Genomic DNA, 21,791 nt, shown 5'->3' with positions numbered 1-21,791 from the left:
GAGCACCCGGGGGAACCCCACACAGACAGAGGGAGAATGTGCAAACTTCACACAGACGCTGGAAATGAACCTGCTGTGAGGCAGCAGTGCTAACTACTGAGCCACTATGCCACCCCAAACCCAGATAACTAATTAAAAGGCACTCAAATCAGAGGGGTCTCACACATACTCTACAGAACATCATGACCAAGAAGGAGGAAGTAATCTGCTTCAAAGCCATTCACTCCCACAGCTACCTTCACTATAGCTCTTCACATCCCATGTCCTGTAAGGATTCCATCCCATTCTCCCAGTTCCTTTGCCTGCGTTGTATCTGTTCCGATGATGCAACCTTCCAAAACAGTGCTGCTGACATGGCTTCCTTCTTCCAATGAGAATGTGTATAGGGTATAAGCAGGCAGGGAAAGAGTTAAGTTCTGAGTTTTGTGAAACAAGAGGTTCAGTTGAGCATGACTCAGATCAGTTAAGAACTTTCAGTTAACAATGGGGTGCTGAAGGCAAGGGTAATGGGTTAACAAGGTGGAAAAGCAGTCATTATGTAGAGCCATTTAACAATATTGGAAGCATTCAGTATGCAAGGTCAGCTAACAAAAGGGAAAAGTATCCATTGTATGAATCCAGTTAACAAGGTTAAGAACATTCATTGTATAACAGCAGTTAGCTTAATCTTTACTGTTGATACTCGTTGATTGTAATGGTCACCCAACTCATATGTATGTTTCCTGATGGATGTGGATGCCATATGGATGCTCCTCCCTGTAAAATGACTCCATAGTTCATTGAGAAATTGCTGTTCCAGAGAAGACCGAGAACTCATGGCTCTGTTCACATGGGCGATTGTTCCCTCTCCCTCCAGGGCCCGGAATAAAGATGAGGGAGGTAAAACAATACTGTGTCTCCGAGTGTTTTGCTTTGACTATAGGGGGAGCAGGATGACACCATAACTGTGGTTTCCCACCAACTGTGGTTGTTGGGGCACTCTACCACTTCTGACCTATCACCTGTGCTTGTGCCCTTGCTCCTTCCAATCACTCACGACAGTGTGATCAGGACCCCTTCTCCTCATCTCTTATACCCCCAGCTTCCGGATTTAGAGGATCATCCTCTGCCATTTTTGACAACTCCAGCAGAATGCCACCACCAAACACATCTTCCCTTCACTCCCATTGTGTGCACTTCACAGAGACTGTTCCCTCTGGGATATCCTAGTCCATTCCTCGATGACCACAGTGCCTTCCCATGTTACTGCCCCTTCACCTCCTTCCTGCTCACCATCCAAGGTCCTAAACAGTTTTTCCAGATGAAGCAGAATTTCACCTGTACCTCCTCCGATCTGGTTGAATGCATTCACTGCACCCAATATGGCCTATTCTACACTGGAGAAACAAAACGCAGTCTGGGTGACCACTTTGCAGAACACCTCTGGTCCGTACATAAGCATTACCCCAATCTTCCTGTAGCTGGTCATTTTAACACAGCATCCTGCTCACATGCCCACATGCTGCGGTGCTCCAGCGAATCACAGAGCAAACCGGAGGAACAGCATCCCATCTTCAGACTAGGCATTTTCCAACCTTGTTGACTTAATAATGAGTTTAACACTTTCACATTTGAACTCACTCCTATTTCTTCCCTTTCTTTTAGCTTTACTTGTTACATTCTTTGTCACCATGTCCCCTCTCCCAACTCCAGTGGGACTACCTGTTTTTTCCAGACTGGCAGTTAAACACACCATTCTTCTGCCATTCTCAGACTGATCACTCATCAAAGTTAGCTTGCTCCCTCTCTATGGAGCTGCCTGACCTACTGTGATTTTCAGCATTTTTTTATTTTCAGCCTAGAAGCAGGAACCCTGCTCACAAGAAGAACAGCCACAACTTCAGTTCAATCATCTGTAATTGGGATAGTATAAGCTTTTTAACATCATGCACTCCCAAAGCAGATTTTTTTAAACCACATCTCATGGTAAACCACATCCTACTTAGTAAGCAAGTAGAGCAGACCATACAAAAACAAAGCTTTGACCACTTGAAATTAGTGCTACTTCAAACAGTTCTTGTTTTGGTAGCTTCTAAGGACTATAGCCTGCCAGAGTGGAAGTCACAAATTACTGGAGGAGATGTAAAAACTCTTGAAATATAGATGTGTCATAATCAGAAATTATTTACACCACCACTCCTTTAAACATGGGGAGGTGACGGTCTGGTGGTATTATTACTGGACTATTAATCCAAAGAAGAGAAAGTGAGGACTGCAGATGCTGGAGATCAGAGCTTAAAAATGTGTTGCAGCAGGTCAGGCAACATCAAAGGAACAGGAGAATCGACGTTCTCCAGAAGGGCTTATGCCCGAAACATCGATTCTCCTGTTCCTTTGATGCTGTCTGACCTGCTGCGCTTTTCCAGCAACACATTTTAAAGTATTAATCCAGAGACCCAGGTAATGTTTTGGGGACTCAAGTTCGAATCCTGTCATAGCAGACGGTGGAATTTGAATTCAATAAAAATCTGGAATTAAGAGTCATAAGATGACTGTGAATCCATTGCCAATTTTCAGAAAAAACCATCTGTTTCACTAGTGTCCTTTAGGGAAGGAAATTGCTATCCTTATCTGGTCTGGCTTACATGTAACTCAGACCCACAGAAATGTGGTTGACTCTTAACTGCCTTCTAGACAATGCGTGATAGACAATAAATGCTGACTGAGCTGGTGACGCTTTCATTCCATGAGTGAATTAAATTTTTTAAAAAAGCATAAAAAACAGACTGCAGCTGTCAGTTAATAAAAGCAAACACAAACTGTCATGCATTGATTGAGAGCCACCTGTTGTAGTTTAGAAAAAGGACACCATCTGTTCTTTCAGTTTCAACAGACTTCCTTGTTGACATAGCCCCTGACGGCTACACTACAGCTGAGCCAACTCTGAATGCTTGGATGAGTCTTAAAAGCTCTGAAACACTTCTGAGGTGGGAATGAGTTCTTACTTTAGTTGACAGTTTCAAGATACTGTTAAAATATCCAGTGTCTTTGATGTGGTTTTTGAATAGAGCTTTGTTGGTTTCGATAAAAGTTTGACGACTTGAGGGTTTTCTTTTTGAGAGGTTTTGTTTCTCACTATCAAATGCATGGAAACAAGAACTCTCTGAGATTGTTGAAATTCTATTATTTCTACCTGCACATGGTTACTGTGATCTCTAAATAGTAGATACTGGGTGAGTGGCCATGGAGGTGTCATGAGGGGCGTTAATGGGAGTGTGCATGAATGGTGAATGGAGCAAGTGAGGGTTGGAGGGTTTAATAACTTTTTATAACACTGGAGTATAATCTCAAGGAACTACGACAAGTTTTCAAACTAGCCTGCTTTGGCATTCATTGCCCTGCAACCATTTCTGAGCTGCTAAACCTAGCTCAATCAAACCCTCACCACCAACATGAAAATCATGTGCTTTGGGATTGTTGATGAGGCAGATCTCCTGAGCCGGGCAGTTTTCTGACTCTAATCCTCAAACTACATGGCAAAAATCTGGTTCCTTCACTCACTTTCTCACTCAAGAAATGCCGAAAATTTTCCTGAGTACCGCAGGAAATTATGAGAGCCAGGAGGGGCCATGAAATGTCCTTGGCGAATAGGTTTAAAGAGAATCTCATAGTGTTTTTGCCAACACATTAAAAGTAAGAGGATAACTAGGGAAAGGATAGGATCACTCAGGGATAAAGGAAGGAACTTGTGATTGGAGGCAGAGATATGGGTGAGATCCTAAATGAATACTTTGCACTAGTATTCACCAAGGAGAAGGACATAGAGGATAGTGAGATTAGTGTGGATCATGCTAGTTTGCTCAGGTGTTTTGAGATCAAGAAAGAAGTGGTGTTAGGCCTCTTGAAGAACACTATGATGGGTAAGTCCCCAGGGCCCGAAGGGATCTACTCCAGGTTATTGAAAGAAGCAAGAAAGGAGATTGCTGGGGCCTTGGCCAAGATCTTTGTGTTCTCTCTAGCCACTGGAGAGGTCCCTAAGCAATGGCGAGTAGCTAAAGTTGCTCCTCTGTTCAAAAAGGGAAATAGGGATAATCCAAGAGATTATAGACTGGTGAATCTCACATCGGCAGTTGGGAAGCTACTGGAGGGGGTTCTTAGGGATAGGATTTATGTGCATTTGGAAAAACATAGCCTGGAACAAAACAACAAAGAACAATGCAGCACAGGAATAGGCCTTCAGCTCTCCAAGTCTCTGACGACACATTTTGCCCTTCAATACTAAAGCTGTCTTTACTACAGGACCTGTATCCCTCTATTCCCTTTCTTATCACGTATTCGTCTACATACTTCTTGAATGCTGCTATTGTGTCTTCTTCCACCATCTCCTCTGGCAGCATGTTCCGGTCTTTGTGTGAGAAAATTGACTCGCATCTCTCTTTTAAACTTACTCCCCCACCCCCACCCCCACGCCTTGTCCCCTAGTAATTGACTCCCACTCCACCACCCTGGGAAAATGCCTCATATTTTCCACTCTATCCATACCATTCACAATCTTATAAACTTCTGTCAGGTCGCCCCTCAACCACCTGCGTTCCAGTGAAAACAAACCCAATCTATCCAACCTTTCTTCATAGTTAAAATCCCCCATGCTAGGCAATATCCTGGCAAACTTTTTCTGTACCCTCTCCAAAGCATCCACATCCTTTTGGTAGTGTAGTGACTAAAACTGTACACAATATTCCAACTATAGCCTAACTAAAACTCTATAAAGCTGCAGCACACCTTGCCTACCCTTATACTCAATGCCTCTTCCAATGAAGGCAAGCATGCAAATATGCCTTTTTGCTGCCTTAGCTACCTGCACTGCCACCTTCAGAGATGTATGGGCCTCTCCATATCAATACTCCTAAGGGTTCTGCCATTCACCTGTACTTGATCTTCCAAAACAAATCACCTCACATTTCTCCGTATTAAACTCCATCTGGCATTTTTCTACGCATGCCTCCAATTGAACATCTTGCTGTATCCTCTGATAATTCTCCTCACTATCTGCAACTCTATTAATCTTTGTATCATCTGCAAATTTACTAATTAGACCAGCCACGTTTTCCTCCAAATCATTTATGTAGACCACAAACAGCAGAGGTCCTGGCACTGATACCTGTGAAACATCACTTGATTGATTTGATTTATTGTACCTTAGTACAGTGAAAAGATTTGTTTGCAATCCTAAAAGCACCCCTCCACCACTATCCCCTGTCTCCCATGACTAAGCCAGTTCTATATCCATCTTGCTAGTTCACCCGATACCATGAGACTTTACCTTTTGTACCAGTCTGCCATGAGGGACCTTGTCAAAGGCTTTACGGGAGTTGATGTATCAACAAAGAGCACTTTTCTCTCATCAATCATCTTTGTCAGCTTCTCAAAAAACTCGATCAAATTAGTGAGGCAAAATCTCCCCCACACAAAACCATGCTGTCTATTGCTAGTAAGTCCACTTGCTTTTAAATGCTAATAAATTTTATCCCTGAGAATCTTTTAGGGCGACACGGTGGCACAGTGGTTAGCACTGCTGCCTCACAGCGCCTGTAGACCTGGGTTCAATTCCCGACTCAGGCAACTGACTGTGTGGAGTTTGCACGTTCTCCCCGTGTCTGCGTGGGTTTCCTCCGGGTGCTCCGGTTTCCTCCCACAGTCACAAAGATGTGCGGGTCAGGTGAATTGGCCAAGCTAAATTGCCCGTAGTGTTAGGTAAGAGGTAAATGTAGGGGTATGGGTGGGTTGCGCTTCGGCGGGTCGGTGTGGACTTGTTGGGCCGAAGGGCCTGTTTCCACACTGTAAGTCTAATCTAATCTAATCTAATGTCCCCACCACCAATGTGAGGCTAACAGGCCTGTAATTTCCTGGATAATCCCTTCCACCCTTCTTAAATAATGTGACAACATTGGCAATAGCATTGTTTTGTGCTAGCAGATCATATATTAATAACTTGATTGATTTTGTTGAGGAGGTGAAGAAGCTGATTGATGAGGGTAAAGCAGTAGATGTTGTTCACATGGATTTCAACAAAGGCTTTCAACGAAGTCACTCATAATAGGCTCAGGGAGAAGATTAAAATGCATGAGCCATTTGGATTCAGAATTGGCTTGCCCATAGAAGAGGGTGGTGGTGCAGGGGTGATTTTCTGGCTGGAGGTCCGTGACTAGTGGTGTTCCGCAGGGATACGAACTGGCACCTCTGTTGTTTGTGATTGAGACAAATTACTTCAATGGAAATGTAAATGCGTAAGTTAGGAAGTTTGCAGATGACACAAAGATTAAGAGAGCTATGGATAGAGTTGTCAAAGGATACAGTGGGATATAGGTCAGTTGCAGATATGGAGGAGAAATGGCAGATGGAGCTTAATGCAGGCAATTGAGGGGTGCTGTACAATGGGAAGTGTTAACGGAAAGTATACAGTTAATGGCAGGACCTGCCATTGATGTATAAAGAGATCTTGGGATCCTAGTCCATAACTCCGTTAAAGTGGCCACTTAAGTAGATAGGGTAGTAAAGAAGGCGTATGGCATACTTGTCTTTATTGATCAGGGCACTGAGTGCAAGAGTCAGGAAATTATGTTGCAACTTTATAAATGTTTAGTTAGGCCGCACTGAAGAGTATTGCTTTCACTTCTGGTTGCCACACTATAGAAAGGATGAGGAGGCTTTGGAAAGGGTGCAGACAAAGTTTACTAATTGCCATGTTGACTGGAGTAGAAGGTATGAGCTAAAAGGAGAGACTGAACAAACCAGGGTTGATTTCTCCAGAGTGATGGAGGCTGAGGGGAGACCTGATAAAAATCTACAAAATTATGAGAGGCATAGATTTACAGTTTACAGTTAGATTCTTTTTCCCAGAGTTGAAATGTCTAATACTAGAAGGCACGCATTTAAGGTAAGAAGGGGGATGTTCAAAGGAGATGTAATGGTCAAGTCTTTTACACAGGGAGTGGTAAGACCTTGGAACGTGCTGCTAGGGTAGTGGTGGGGGCAGATATGATAGGGGTGTTGACAGGCTTTTGGATAAACAAACAAATAAGCAAGGAATGGAGAGATATCGACCACACACAGGAAGAAGGGAATAGTTTCATTTGGCGTCGTGTTCAGCACGACATCATGAGCCAAAGGGTGTGTTCCTGTGCTCTATTGTTTGATGTTCTATTTTCTGTTTTTATTTCAGATTTACAGCATTTGCAGTGTTATAGTTTTGTTTTGATTAATTTGATGTCCTCCTGACATGCCTTCCAGATTCTATCTATTTCAGCTTATCCAAGCATGATCACAAAATATTCTCGCCAGGTTACACCAACAAAGATGTGATCCCAAAGTTTCCAAAGAACATGCATGAACATCTCAGAAAAGATGTATGCAGCAATATCATGAGATTTTCTGAAGTAAAAGCAGTTAATAGGAAGAACCATTGGTACTCTGAAGATATTGTAACAACCATCAGCTGTGATGGCCGAGAGGTTAAGGCATTGGATTTGAAATCTAGTGGGGGCTCGCTGTGCATGTTCGAATATTGGTCACAGCGTTGAGCATTTTGGGGCAGCACGGTGACTCAGTGGTTAGCACTGCTGCCTCGCGGGGCCAGGGACCCAGGTTCAATTCCACCTTCGGACAATTGTCCATCTGGACTTTGCACGTTCTCCTTGCATCTATGCAGGTTTTCTCTGGGTACTCCACTTTCCTCCCACAGTCTAGAAATGTGCAGGTTAGGGTGGATTGGCCATGCTAAATTGCCTGCAGTGTCCAGGGATGTGCAGGCTAAATGGGTTAGCCATGGAAACTGCAAGGTTACAGGGATAGGGTTGCTCTGGGTGGGATGCTGTTCAGAGGGTCAGTGTGAACTCGATTGTCCAAATGGCCTGCTTCCACACCGTAGGGATTCCATGGAGTTATTAGGTGGCATAGTGACACAGTGGTTAGCACTGCTGCCTCACAGAGCCAGAGACCCGGGTTCAATTCCCGCCTTAGGCAACTGTCTGTGTGGAGTTTGCACATTCTCCTCGTTTCTGCATGGGTTTCCTCTGGGTGATCCGGTTTCCTCCCACAGTCCAAAAATGCGCAGGTTAGGTGAATTGGCCAGGCTAAATTGCCCGTATTGTTAGGTGAAGGGGTTAATGTAGGGGAATGGGTCTGGGTGGGTTGCTCTTCAGAGGGTTGGTGTGGACTTGTTGGGCCGAAGGGCCTGTTTCCACACTGTAAGTAATCTAATCTAAATGGTCAGCATCCAGTTAATATGAAAAACCTCGTCAGGACTGTCAAGGTTGAATGAATGGCTATGTTGATTGACTAAAATAGTACCTAGGATGTCTGGCCTGGTTTTATTGAGCACCATCTTTCATCATTATTTCAGATCTGATAAAGCAAAAGGAGTTATCACAATTGTTGTAACAGTAATTTAAATATTGTTTTTGAACCTCACAAGGAAGGCTCAGGCCTTCCGCTGTCGACTCCTGCTTTGTGAATAGAAGACTTCTTAAAGATGGCCCTAATTCCACCAGGTAGAGTAGGGGTGGTGGCTGAGAAATAATAACAGGGAATGAAGAAATGGCAGAGCGAATGAATAAATACTTTGCATCAATCTTCATAGTAGGAGACACTAATAGCATTCCAAAATGATTAAATATTCAATACGCAAAAGGAGGAGAAGAAATAAATACACTAGGGAAAACTAGGGAAAAAATGCTAGGGAAAACTAGTGGGGTTAAAGACCGATAGGTCCCTGGATTTGATGAGATGGATTTGAGGATTTAAATGGAGCAACTACAGAGTTAGTGGATGCACTGGTTGTAATCTTGCAAAAATTCTTAGACTCATTGTAAAACTACCAATGTAACGCCTTTCTCTAAAAAGGGAAGGGTCAAAAAACAAGTAACTCTCAGCCAGAAAGCCTAGCCTGTGATTGGGAAAATGCAAGAGCAGTGCATTTAGAAATACATAATATGATTGATCAGTCAGCTTCATGAATTAGGAATTATGCATGTCAAATTTAAAATAACTCTTTGTGGAGGTAAGTAGCAAGATGGTTCAAAGCTAAGGTAAGGATGTAATATAATTAGATTTTCAGAGGTGTTTGATAAAGTCCCACATGCTAGGCTAATTAATAAGAGCCCATGGTATAGGATATAGAATATTAGCCTGAGTAGAAAACTGATTAACTAATAGAAGACAGAGAGCTGGGAGGTGAGAGTAACCTGCAACTAGTGGAGTGCCCAAGGATCAGTGCTGGAGCTACAATTATTTACAATATATATTCATGACTTGGATGAGGAAAGTGAATCTACTATCGCCAAGTTTGCAGATGACACAAAAATAGTTGGGAAGGCAAGTGGTGAGGATGACACAAACAATCAGGAAAAGGATACAAACAGGTTAAGTGATTGGGAAAAACTAACTAGCAAATGAATATAATGGGGGAAAATGTTAAGTTTTGCATTTGACAGAAAACATAGAGGGCTGAATATTATTTAAATTGGGAAAGACTACAGAAAGCTACAGAACAGATGGATTCAGGGTCCTCGTTTATGAATCACAAAGGCTAGCATCAAGTTCAGTAATAGAGAAGGCAAATGGATTATTGGCCTTTATTTTAATGGGAATGGAGTAAAAAAGTTAGGGAGGCTTTGCGAAATCTAGACAATTATACCTGTCAGATTAGTTTTGGGCCCCTTGTCTCAGCAGAGATTTATTGGCATTGGAGGCAATCAAGAGAAGGTTCACTAGGCTGATACGAGATATGGCGGGACTGTTGAATGAGGAGAGGTTGAGTAGGTTGGGTCTGTACTCATTGGAATTTAGAAGAATGAGAGGCAATATGATTGAAACATATAAGATTGCTGGGGGACTTGACAGGGTGAATGTGAAAGGGTTGTTTCCACTGTGGGAGAGTCTAGGGCTAGAGAACATAATCTCAGAATAAGGGGTCAAAGACTGAAGATTGAGACTAGGAGTAATTCTTCTCTCAGATGGTAGTGAATCTTGGAATGCTTTATTGCAGAGGACTTTAAGGCTGGGTCATTAACGATAATAAAATGCCATGATAGACAGATTTTTAACCAATAAGAATACCAAATGTTTTAAGGAAAAGGTAGGAATGTTGAGTTGAGGGTTATCAGATCAGCCATTATCCCATTTGCAGCAAACTCAATTGACTGAATGGCTTATGTCTGCTCCTGAATCTTTGGGCCTTATTGTGTCTTGGCCAATATTTATCCCTCATCCAGTATTATCATGACAAACTACCTGGTTGTCACTTTGTTGTTTGCTTTCACTTACTGCACACAAAATGGTTGTAATGCTGGGAAATAATCAAACAGAGACTACATTTCAATGGGCCTTGTCGTCATTATAAGATATGAAAGATGCTATATAAATGCAAGTTTTTGATTTTTGTGACCCAGGTGCCATAACAATAGTTTCCATTTGTGATTAAAATGGATTATCTGTCTTTCACAGATCTCAATATGTTTCCAACCTTTCATAAGAAAAATGGAAACCAGTTCAGTGACAATCAAATATGAATCATTAAGCTGCTCTCTCTGACCAATAGGAGGGTAATGTGGAGTGGCACTTGCTTAACTTAACCTCAAACACACCAAGACTTCCAAAATGATTATAAATTATACTATGCTGCCCTAAATTAGCAGTCTGTCAGTGAAACACAATCTTGCAAAAAATTGTATAGATCTTTCCTGTCTTTCCCCCCGCATAAGATCCTGTCTGGTTGCACTTCAATATTACTCAGTCAAATACTTCAATGAAAAATTGATCACAAATTTTGAAATATGATCCAAAGTAAGAAAAAGAGGAGGAAAGTAGCACAAATAAACTTTTACAGCAATTATCAATGGATAAGGGAATAATGGCTCAAAATCTGACATTGATAGTGGATTTGAGGCAGTATAGAAAATTAATTTTGAGAAAAGAAAGGTTTGGGCTGGGAAATGTAAAAACAAATTTATGCTTGAACAGGATCTGTTAAAGGATGTTGCCTGAAACACGGTCAAGAATGAAGTTCTGGGGTATTCAGGAGGAGATCATGTGGTGGAGGACGAAAAGTTATTTGAAGCACGTTATGAAACAATGGGCCTTATAAGAGTTAAAGAATTAATGATGAATGAAATCAGCAGAATAAGGAATAATGTCAAAAATACTAATAACTCCAAAATTACGAGTGGGACTAGGAAGCTATTGTTCATGCCATGGAAGAGAAATTTAAGAATTGAATTATACTTTGGATGAAGGTTAGATTGAGGAATGGAAGCAGCATTTACTTGCTTTTTCTCCCTGAAAAAAAAACACAAAATTTATTTATTGTAGGGGTATGCACATACAGAAGTGGTTTCACAAGGAGAAGGCGTGTTCACTGTAAAAATTAAAGCACATGCTGAATGCCAATATAAGCAAATAGTTGAATGAAAGTTAGAGAATGTCATTATCAAACTGTATAGTGAGTGCTCTGGCCAGATCATGCACCGAATTTTGCAGCAGTTCTGCTTTCTAAGAAATATGGGAGGCTTGCAAACTTTGGAGATATGGCAAAAACAAATCCTGATACCCAGCGTCAGGAGTCCAGTTATGAGAAAAGAGTAAAATTTTGGGCTGTTCAGCCGACAAGGAGACCTTTTAACAGTGAAATCATACTTGAAGGAACAGAAGAAATACATTCAGAATGTTAAATCGAATTGCAGACTGAAAACAAAGAAGCAGATTCAGATTAGTAAAATGTAACTTTTGGACTGAAATCAGAAACTATTTTCTGCATTACACAGAGTCATAGATGTGTTGTGGCATTTGGCTTAACCTGTCTACGCCAACTCTTCAAACAAGGGTTATTCCCAAATGTCAATTTCCTCCTTTGCCCTCAGATCCTTGCATATTATTTCTATCCAAATAATCATCCAACACCCTCTTTAATCCCTCAGTTGAACTTGCCTCCACTATACTTTCCAGCAGTGTGTTCTGCACCCTAACTACTTGCTGTATGAAACATTTTATCTTGCATCAATTTTGCTCCTTTCGCAATTCATTTGTCACAAGTGCACTTTTCCTTGATTATCTTAGTTTCTAGCTCCTTTGTCGTCCACGGATGTCTAGATTCATTTGCCCTATCGTTCCTAGTTGAGGCAATATACTTTGAATGTACCCGAACCATCTCCTCTTTGAAGGTAGCCCACTGTTCAGTTATAGATTTTCACGCCAATCTCTCATTCTAGTGAATCTGGCTCAGCTCCTAGCCCTAATCCTTGTCCCACTCAAGTCACACATTAGATAGTGGTCTGGATTGAGTACTGAAGACAAAGACCCCAGAATCATTTAAGAAATAACTGGATATGACAACTAAGGGGGACATCAGAAACTCTGTGTAATTTTACAGCAAGCTGCCATTTATTAAGTCAGATAAAAGCGATATCAGCTGAAAATGTGTTGCTGGTCAAAGGCTTATGCTCGAAACGTCGAATTCTCTATTCCTGAGATGCTGCCTGGCCTGCTGTGCTTTGACCAGCAACACATTTTCAGCTGTGATCTCCAGCATCTGCAGACCTCATTTTTTACTAAAAGCGATATCAATCAGCACTACCTCTTGGTTTCACGAATCTAAACCAAGTGAGCACTGATATTCACAATAAGGCCTCATAATGCCAAAGGTTATTCATTGTGAACAGTGGAAGTAATTGCGTTAGAGCAATAAAGAGCATGGTGGGTCCTTCAGTGGGGAAAATAATCAGTTTCTGAAAGTGAGTAATTTCTTGAATCACATCTGAGTGGAATATTTTGTCACTTTCCAAAACTGTGGCAAATAATAAATCAAAAAAGTTTATTGGCCATTCAGTATGTCATTTCTTCTCAAGAAATCACTTTTTACTGTTAGTAACCGCAATAAATATTATTTCTGTATGAACTGCTTTCTTGAACCAAGGTATTGCATCTTTTCTATATAGCTAAGGTAACAGGAATAAATGTATCAGGATATATCACATGTCCCTTCAGAAGATGCTTATTTCTGACACAAGAGAACTAATGATGCTTGGAATCAGCTATGTAATTAATAGAATATTTTGGGTTGGTGTAAATATTAATATGCGTGGTAAATCAGCATTGCTAGCATCTAGCCCATACTTAACCTTCTATTGTCAAGTAGTTCATATTATGCTGGCAATATTGAACCTAAGTCCAAAGACAGGACTGGGTTTCATTATTCAGGCATGGGTGGAAGTAGGGTGAGGAGACCTGAGATATGTTGATCATTTGTTCAAAATGGCCCTAGCACAATTTCTAAGCTATTGTGCTTTGGAATAAGTCTGGAGTTATTTGCAACTGACTCTGTGGAACTGTTCCACTGGGAACACGGAGATCTTAGGGATGATAGATGCTCATAAAATGATGCTTTATTGTAAAACAAAGGCAGATTTGCATTTGGCTGCACTTTTCACAGCCATCTAATATCTCAAACTGCTTTAAATTAATGAAATATTTTTTGCAATGTAGGAAATGCATCAGCCAATTTGCACTCTGATTACTCCCACAAAGTGACAAGTGATAATGACCAGTGTGATATTGATTCAGGGATAAGTATTAATGGGACCAAAGGGGAAACTCTCCAGTTCCTCTCTGAAATAGCGTTATTCATTTGGTAGACAGATGGGGCTCTAGCTTATCTTCTCATCCAAAAATTGGTATCGTTGATAATACAGTATTCCCTCAGAATGGCACTGGAGTGTCAGCATTGATTTAAGCGCTGTGAGAAGGGGACTTGAATCAAGTACCTTGTGATTCAGAAGCCAGTGTTCTGCAAATTATGCCACATGCTGACATCCCAAAAACGCAAATATGTTGGGGATTTACTGTTGTAGTTCGGCTCCAAATCCTGTAATAAAGGGTACAGAGCAAAGGGGTATACAGTCCTCAAACTTTGGAATGGTCTCCCTGTTCACTATAAGTATGTACATCGGGGCCATCGGGTACTTTGTGGGCTTTTCCTATTATATCAACGTAATCCTTAATTAGCCCTGTGCACAGTGCAAGTGCCAATGCTCATGAACCATATAATAGAGCACTGTGTGTTCAGTAGACCTTAGCCCCTGATTACGCATTGTGCATGGTTACCTCACATTGTTTTTACTCTGTGCACCACAGACAGCATTATTAAACACTATGACATATGCGGAATCCACAAAGCTTGTCAATTGTGACATATTGATAGATCAATGCACCATTTTCTTTTCCTTTCAAGGAGAAAGCAAATTGAATTTGTTGAAAGTATTTTACATCAAGGAATAGCATTAGGTAGTTGTCAAGCTTTGAAAGAAAGCTCTGAAATACATATAGTTTGATTTTTAAAATGCTTAATGTACTTCGTTGGAAGTCTTTTTTCTTATACAACCTTTTATGACAGATTGTGCAAAAATGTCAAAAAATTCTCTTCTTGTTGCATTTAGTACTGTGTAAAGACTGACAATGCAGCTCTCAAAAAATTTAATCAATCAAACATACATATGAATCAGGCATATTTCATTACAGCTGTTTGATTTCATGTACCTTACTATAATCGTCAAAAGCAAGAAACCACTGCAATAATCTTATTCTTGAAATGCTAATCCCTTCCACTTAAGAACAAAGCTGCAAAATCTAATTGTTTTAAGAGCAAGATGGATATGCAGATTGACCTGGAAGAAATAATGCCACAAGATTACTCTCTCTACCATATACCATAATCGGATCCATGTCACATCAATCCTTTCAGTGCAGCTTTCCTTGAAATACAATTCAATATATTTAATATTCCTGCAAGTTGAAATAACTCAATCAAATTGTTCAGACACACAATACATTTTCATGTATTTTTAGAAAGCTTGATGTTAACGTGGATCTTTTTATTGAAAGCGTTATTTGCGGATGCCTTCAAAATGTGGAGATTGCATCTTGTCCTACACCATACATTTTACAAAATTCTCTAGCAAGGAAATGATTACCACTGGGAACTACAGCATGTTCAACCAAAGCAAGACAACAAAAGATTACAGATGTAGAATAATGTGATCTCTGGAAAATGGAAATATATCTGGACCTCTTCCACCACTCAGTGGATTCTGGATGATCTGATTATAGACACATTTTAAAAATCTAAATATATGTATTATCATGTTTACAAATAACAATGGGGAAGCTGGAAGTTCAGACTCAGAAAAAACATCACTGTATGAGAACATGGGGTTGCATCAATTCAATTTGGCACATTTTAAAGTTTGTCTTTCAGAAGGGCTGAGATGATGACAATGAAGAAAGATACTGTCATAATAACAGTGTAAGAAAACACCAGTGAGCCAGGAAGGAAAAGTCAAATTAACCCCTTACCCGGCAAAGACAAGTTAACTTGTCCTCACCCAATGTGTCTTTTTCAGAGTGCGACGAGTAAACTCGTCCAAAACATATAATTTCAAAAACAGCCACAGACGAGTTTATATGTCAATTCTTGGCATTTCTGGGATCTTGTCAGCTAGAAACAAGTATACTCGGTCACTCATATGTCTGATAGCTCAGGCACCTCAGGCATTGCAAAAAGCGTCGACGCACCGTTTTTGGGCACACACTGTCATTTGGTTTTTTCTGTTTTTTTTGACAAATTACGCCCAGCTGTCGAGCTCAGAAGATGACAATGAGTATGAACCTTCTATTAGAAGCTTGGATATATCAGATGAGAGTGCAAGCATTAAAAATACTATAAAATAAAGCAATACAAAAATTCATCTGAAAATGAAACATTTTCTCCAAAAAAAGTCGCCAGGGAAGGGGTTAAAGGTGATTTCTGTGCCAATTTGTTGTAAGATACATCTGGGCTCAATAGTCTTTCATTCTCTACGAATTTCCAACTTGGATTGTGCAAATTTAGAGAAGTAGAATTTCGACCAAACACACATTATGGGTGGCACAGTGGCTCAGTGGTTAGCACTGCTACCTCACAGCACCAAGGACCCACGTTCAATTCCAACCTCGGGTGACTGTCTGTGTGGAGGTTGCGTATTCTCCCTGTGTCTGCTTGGGTTTTGTCTGGGTGCTCCAGTTTCCCCCTGCAGACCAGGTGAATTGGCCATGCTAAATTGCCCATAGTGTTAGGTGCATAAGTCACAAGAAAATGGGTCTGGGTAGGTTACTCTTCGGAGAGTTGGTTTGGGCTGAAGGGCCTGTTTCACTGTAGGGAATCTAATCTAATCACATGGAAGAAAAAACAGTTTTTAGTGCACTAAGGCCCAACTATTACACACAACGTGATGATGTATTTCAGAGTTACACTGCAAATGTCCATCACCAGGACAACCGCTTTTTCTTTCAAAAAACAAAAAATGATTTGTGACATACCTATAAAAATAAACCAGCAATGTTTCATTCTCTCAGAAGGACATATAGAAGTCCTCAAATTTGTACATTTAATGGAAACACTTTTCATGGCCTTCTTTTCCATAAATATTGCAATGAAACTAATTAGTATTTTGCTGAAATAACTAATGGGCCAAGTATGTTATAAAACTTTAAGTGCTTATAAGATTTTGAATTAATTGCAGATACAAAGAGGTATTCTGACTAAAAAGCAGGCTAGAACTAGCACTCTTTTAGTTTACAACTTCACAGTCTCCATTTACCTGTTGAGGTAAACTCTCTTCTCTGTAAACTGGCCACTGCCATGTGTAGGATCCTCGTAAGGCTCATTCTGCACGACCTCCACACCCTCTCCTCTGTCACTCTGCTCATGGCTGTGCTTGCTGATCATGTACAGCTGTCCAATTCTGTACTGGAGAGAAAAAAAACAGAAAGAATTTTATTCAACCAAGTTGCTATGGTGGAAAATGACAAATGGAGAATACGTTAAATTTTAAAATAAATCAAGTCAGTCTAAAAGCAGACAAAATTTTAATAATAACACCCCTGTTATGACCATGGACAAGACTGCAAATTAAATTGTGATCTATTTAGGAAACAGTAACAGTTTTCGTTTAAAGTAAATAAAGTTTGAAATGCTAAGCATTAACTAAAAGAACAAAACCACAACACTCCATGGTTATGAGTAAACAAAATGAAATTCACAGAGTTAGCAATAGACAACAATCCAATAGATAAACCATTTAAGGACTCAAAATCAGATGTTTCCACTCCTAGAAGCTCCTTTTGAGATTTTCTGAAAGGTTACTTCTTGATTTTCAGGGGCAACATTTGAGTTTCAGCGGTTCCTTTTCCAATTGCACTAGATTCTTCATTGATGATCATGTAGTAACAATACCTTCTGTAGTTGTGGTAAGATATGGGGGATTTGAACTCACACAAAAAGCAGAATGAGAAGAATTTATCAATATCTTTAATATTCATTATTGCTCCGCTAAACCGAAAGTCACAACACAGAAGAAGAGCACTCATTTCCTCAACACAATTTCTGAGTGCAGCAAACACTTTATTTACTGGCACCGCTGGGACCGGGAGTGTGCCAGTTGATCAAATAGTCTGGTTGATCAAGAGGTCCACATAATCTATGTAAAAACACGCACTAAATTATAGAAATGTAATGAAAGGGTACACACATCACTGTTACACTTTACTAACAGCATAAAGCACTGAAATAATAATGTAACTTTGCCTTAAGTAAAACTTAGCAGCAGACAGCCTTCTCAACTGACTACTTGGACATCATGGAGACCACAATAATACAGTAAACCTCCAGTATTTGAGGTAAATAAATTACTGCCAGTTTATTGAGAGTGCTAGTTCATAAGGTGTCAGTTAAAATAAAGGTTGCTGTGTTTAAAATCAGCACAAGATAACTGGCATTTGTAAGGGACAAATACCTTTGTTAAAAAATAAACTTACATATCGTTCTATACTGAAAAAACTAATACGTTAAACATATGTTCTGCAGACTGGTGAGGTCCCAGATGAATAGTTACATGTTTATTTTTAACACAGCCAATATATCAAAAAAATTGCAGTATGAAAGATGCTTTGAGCTATGATAACATACAAACATAAATATTTATGAAATATACTTTCCCCCAAAGAAAGCCTCAAACTAGAGACTCCACATAAATTTGCAAGGAACTAATTACCTCAATTTTCCCAGATCTCAATGAGCTGAGTATTCCTTTACTGTAATATTTAAAACTATTCTCTCTTCTTTGGAGACCTCTCTCCCCTTTGAGACCCGTCACTTTCCCTATGAAGATCCCACTCTCAACCATCCTACGCACCCAACCACAATTCCAGCAACCTCACATTTGCGACCCAGAACATGCCAGCATCTCTCCCCAACTCCGACCCCACCAGCTTTGCTTCCCATACCCTACTACCTTCAGACTTAAAATGATCTGCTACTTCCAGCTTTACCATCTGCTAACGGTTCTTCTCAATATGGCTCTGATCACAGGCTTTTTCTTTCCCATCTTTGCTGCTGAAAAGTCCAAAGTGAACCTATCAACAGTAAATGCAAGGGAGAACCAGTCTGTGTTTGGAGGATTCTGATTCTGTCTAATCTACTTACACAGGAAACATTTGCTGGAATGGGCTAAAGGTATTGGGGGGTGAGAGGAGATCTTACAGTGGAGTTCAGGCCACTGTACAATCTGCCTTGGCTCAAAAGGGTACAAATGACCCCCTGCACTTCTAATTTGTAGATTTTGATCATTGAATTTTCTTGGGCTTTTTGGTGACTATCAATGATGAAAGCGCCCTCTACTTCTACTTATTTTGAGCACTGATTTATACTCTAACAATCAGAATTAGTATGAGGTAAACAAAAGTTAACAAGCTGTGGTCAAACATTCCAGATTAAATGGCAGATGTGGTGAAAGCAGATCCCACAGTTTTCTCAGCAATCCTCAGTGATGTTACAGACACTATGACTCATCATATTTCATTCAGACTTTGGCTCCGTTACAAGGGATACCAATTCTTCACTTTCAAAGATCTGGCCTCCCTCAAAAACACAAATAAAAGGAATTTGTGGAGTGTCTCCAAGATGGTGTTTTGGAGCAGCATCTGGTAGACCCCACTAGGAAACAGTCAATTCTGTATTATGGTGATATGTAATGAGGCAGACTTGATTAGGGAGCTTAATGTGAAGGAACCCAGGGGGCGCAGTGACCATAACAGGCAAGAATTACCCTTCAGTTTGAGAGGGAGAAGCTGGAATCAAATGTATTACAATTGAGTAAAGCTAACTACAAAAATATGAGGAAGGAGCCAGCTGAAGTTAACTGGAAAGTGATCCTAGCAGGGAAGATAGGGAAGAGGCAATGGCAGGGGTTTCTGGGGGTAATTTGGGAGACACGGAAAAATTTCATTCCAAAGAAGAAGAAACAAACAAAGGGACGAATGAGGCAACCATGGCTGACAAGGGAAGTCAGGGACAGCATAAAAGGAAAAGAAATAGCATACAATGTGGTGAAGACATCTGGGAAGCCAAACGACTGGGAAGCCTTTAAAAATTAGCAGAGGAGATCTAAAATGGCAATGGGGGGGAGGGGTAGGGGCAAATGGGGAAGATGTAATCTGAGAGTAATCTAGCTAGTAGTATAAAGAAGATTGTGTCATGATTACAATGAGGTCAGCCAGGTGAATCTCATAGAATTTGAGTTCCCTGACTGAGGCTCTTAATCTAGTTGACAGGAGTTTTGGATATAGGTTTGCTTGCCGAGCTGGAAGGTTCATTTCCAAACGTTTTGTCACCCTACTAAGTAATATCTGCAGTGGGCCTCCGGGTGAAGCACCGTTGATGATTCCACCTTTCTATTTATATGTTTGGGCTTCTTTGGGTTGGTGATGTCATTTCCTTTTCTTTTTCTCAGGGGATGGTAGATGGGGTGGTGGATGCTTGTTGATAGAGTTCCGGTTGGAATGCCATAATTCTAGGAATTCTCATGTGTGTCTCTGTTTGGCTTGTCCTAGGATGGATGTGTTGTCTCAGTCAAAGTGGTGTCCTTCCTTATCTGTATGTAAAGTGAGAGAGGGTCATGTCGTTTTGTGGTTAGTTGATGTTCATGTATCCTGGTGGCTAGTTTTCTGCCTGTTTGTCCAATGTAGTGTTTGTTACAGTCCTTGCATGATATTTTGTAAATGACATTAGTTTTGTTTGCTGTCTGTATAGGGTCTTTCAAGTTCATTAGCTGCTATTTTAGTGTGTTCGTGGGTTTGTGGGCTACCATGATGCCAAGGGGCCTGAGGAATCTGACAGTCATTTCCGAGATGTCTTTGATGTAGGGATGAGTGGCTAGGGTTTCTGGACGTGTTTGTCTGCTTGTTTGGGTTGTTGCTGAGAAAGCGGCAGACTGTGTTCATTGGGTATCCATTCTTTTTGAATACACTGTATAAGTGATTTTCCTCTGCTCTGCATAGTTCCTCTGTGCTGCAGTGTGTTGGGCTTGTTGAAATAATGTTCTGAAGCAGCTTCGTTTGTGGATGTTGGGATGATTACTTCTGGGGTTCAATATTTGGCCAGTATGTGTTGTTTTCCTGTTGAAAATGTGTTGCTGGTTAAAGCACAGCAGGTTAGGCAGCATCCAAGGAACAGGAAATTCGACGTTTCGGGCATAAGCCCTTCATCAGGAATGAGGAGTGTGCCAAGCAGGCTAACATAAAAGGTAGGGAGGAGGGACTTGGGGGAGGGGTGATGGAGATGTGATAGGTGGAAGGAGGTCAAGGTGAGGGTGATAGGCCGGAGTGGGGTGGGGCGGAGAGGTCAGGAAGAAGATTGCAGGTTAGGAGGGCGGTGCTGAGTTGAGGGGACTGACTGAGACAAGGTGGGGGGAGGGGAAATGAGGAAACTGGAGAAATCTGAGTTCATCCCTTGTGGTTGGAGGGTTCCCAGGCGGAAGATGAGGCGCTCCTCCTCCAGCCGTCGTGTTGTTATGTTCTGCCGGTGGAGGAGTCCAAGGACCTGCATGTCCTCGGTGGAGTGGGAGAGAGAGTTAAAGTGTTGAGCCACGGGGTGGTTGGGTTGGTTGGTCCGGGCGTCCCTGAGGTGTTCTCTGAAGCGTTCCGCAAGTAAGCGGCCCGTCTCCCCAATGTAGAGGAGGCCACATCGGGTGCAGCGGATGCAATAGATGATGTGTGTGGAGGTACAGGTGAACTTGTGGCGGATATGGAAGGATCCCTTGGGGCCTTGGAGGGAAGTGAGGGAGGAGGTGTGGGCGCAAGTTTTACATTTCCTGCGGTTGCAGGGGAAGGTGTCGGGAGTGGAGGTTGGGTTGGTGGGGGGGTGTTGTTTTCCTGCAGACCTGTAGGCCCCCTCTAATTCTGAGACATTCTTAGCTTTACTGAGCATCTCTCAGTGGTGGAAAATTTGCCTTCACTCAGTCCTTGGTAAAGATAGATGAAAATTATTTGTTTAGTACTTCAGTCCTGTCTCTGTGTCTGTGTAACTCCTATTTTTCATCAGCACTTGTTCTTCCAAGTTCACAGAAGAAAGGGATGCCCTTTTAAGTTGGCACTCTGAATTTGCTTTCCCTATCCTCCTTTTCCTTTTGAGGGAATATGCTTTGACCATGCTTTAACCAATTCTTCTTTGAAGATAGTGCATTTATTGCTCGGCTCCAGTTTCTCCTGCTATTCTCTGACTCCAATTTATTTAGCCCAAATCCATTCTTACCCCATTGAAGTTGGCTTTCTCGCAACTAATTATTCTTACCCCGGCTTGTTCATTGTTCCGTCGTGTACAAGACACTATGTAATTGCATCGTTCTTGATCCTTAACTCCAGCTGAATTGATTCTTGCTTCATCTGGGACA

At 41.1% G+C, this 21,791-nt stretch overlaps 1 protein-coding gene across 1 annotated transcript in view; it reads right to left on the bottom strand.

The window, feature by feature from the left end:
- Positions 1 to 21,791, bottom strand: part of LOC132827749 (cytoplasmic phosphatidylinositol transfer protein 1-like) — a 285,683-nt gene that overhangs the window by 130,500 nt on the left and 133,392 nt on the right. The window contains exon 2 of the mRNA XM_060844442.1: positions 16,665 to 16,813. Coding sequence (XP_060700425.1) covers positions 16,665 to 16,813 — 149 coding nt within the window. The remainder of the gene's footprint in view (positions 1 to 16,664; positions 16,814 to 21,791) is intronic.

Source organism: Hemiscyllium ocellatum, chromosome 25, assembly GCF_020745735.1.
Source record: "Hemiscyllium ocellatum isolate sHemOce1 chromosome 25, sHemOce1.pat.X.cur, whole genome shotgun sequence".
NCBI classification, from domain to species: domain Eukaryota; kingdom Metazoa; phylum Chordata; class Chondrichthyes; order Orectolobiformes; family Hemiscylliidae; genus Hemiscyllium; species Hemiscyllium ocellatum.
Note: the sequence above shows the minus strand (reverse complement) of the source record. Positions and strands in the feature narration are given on the sequence as shown.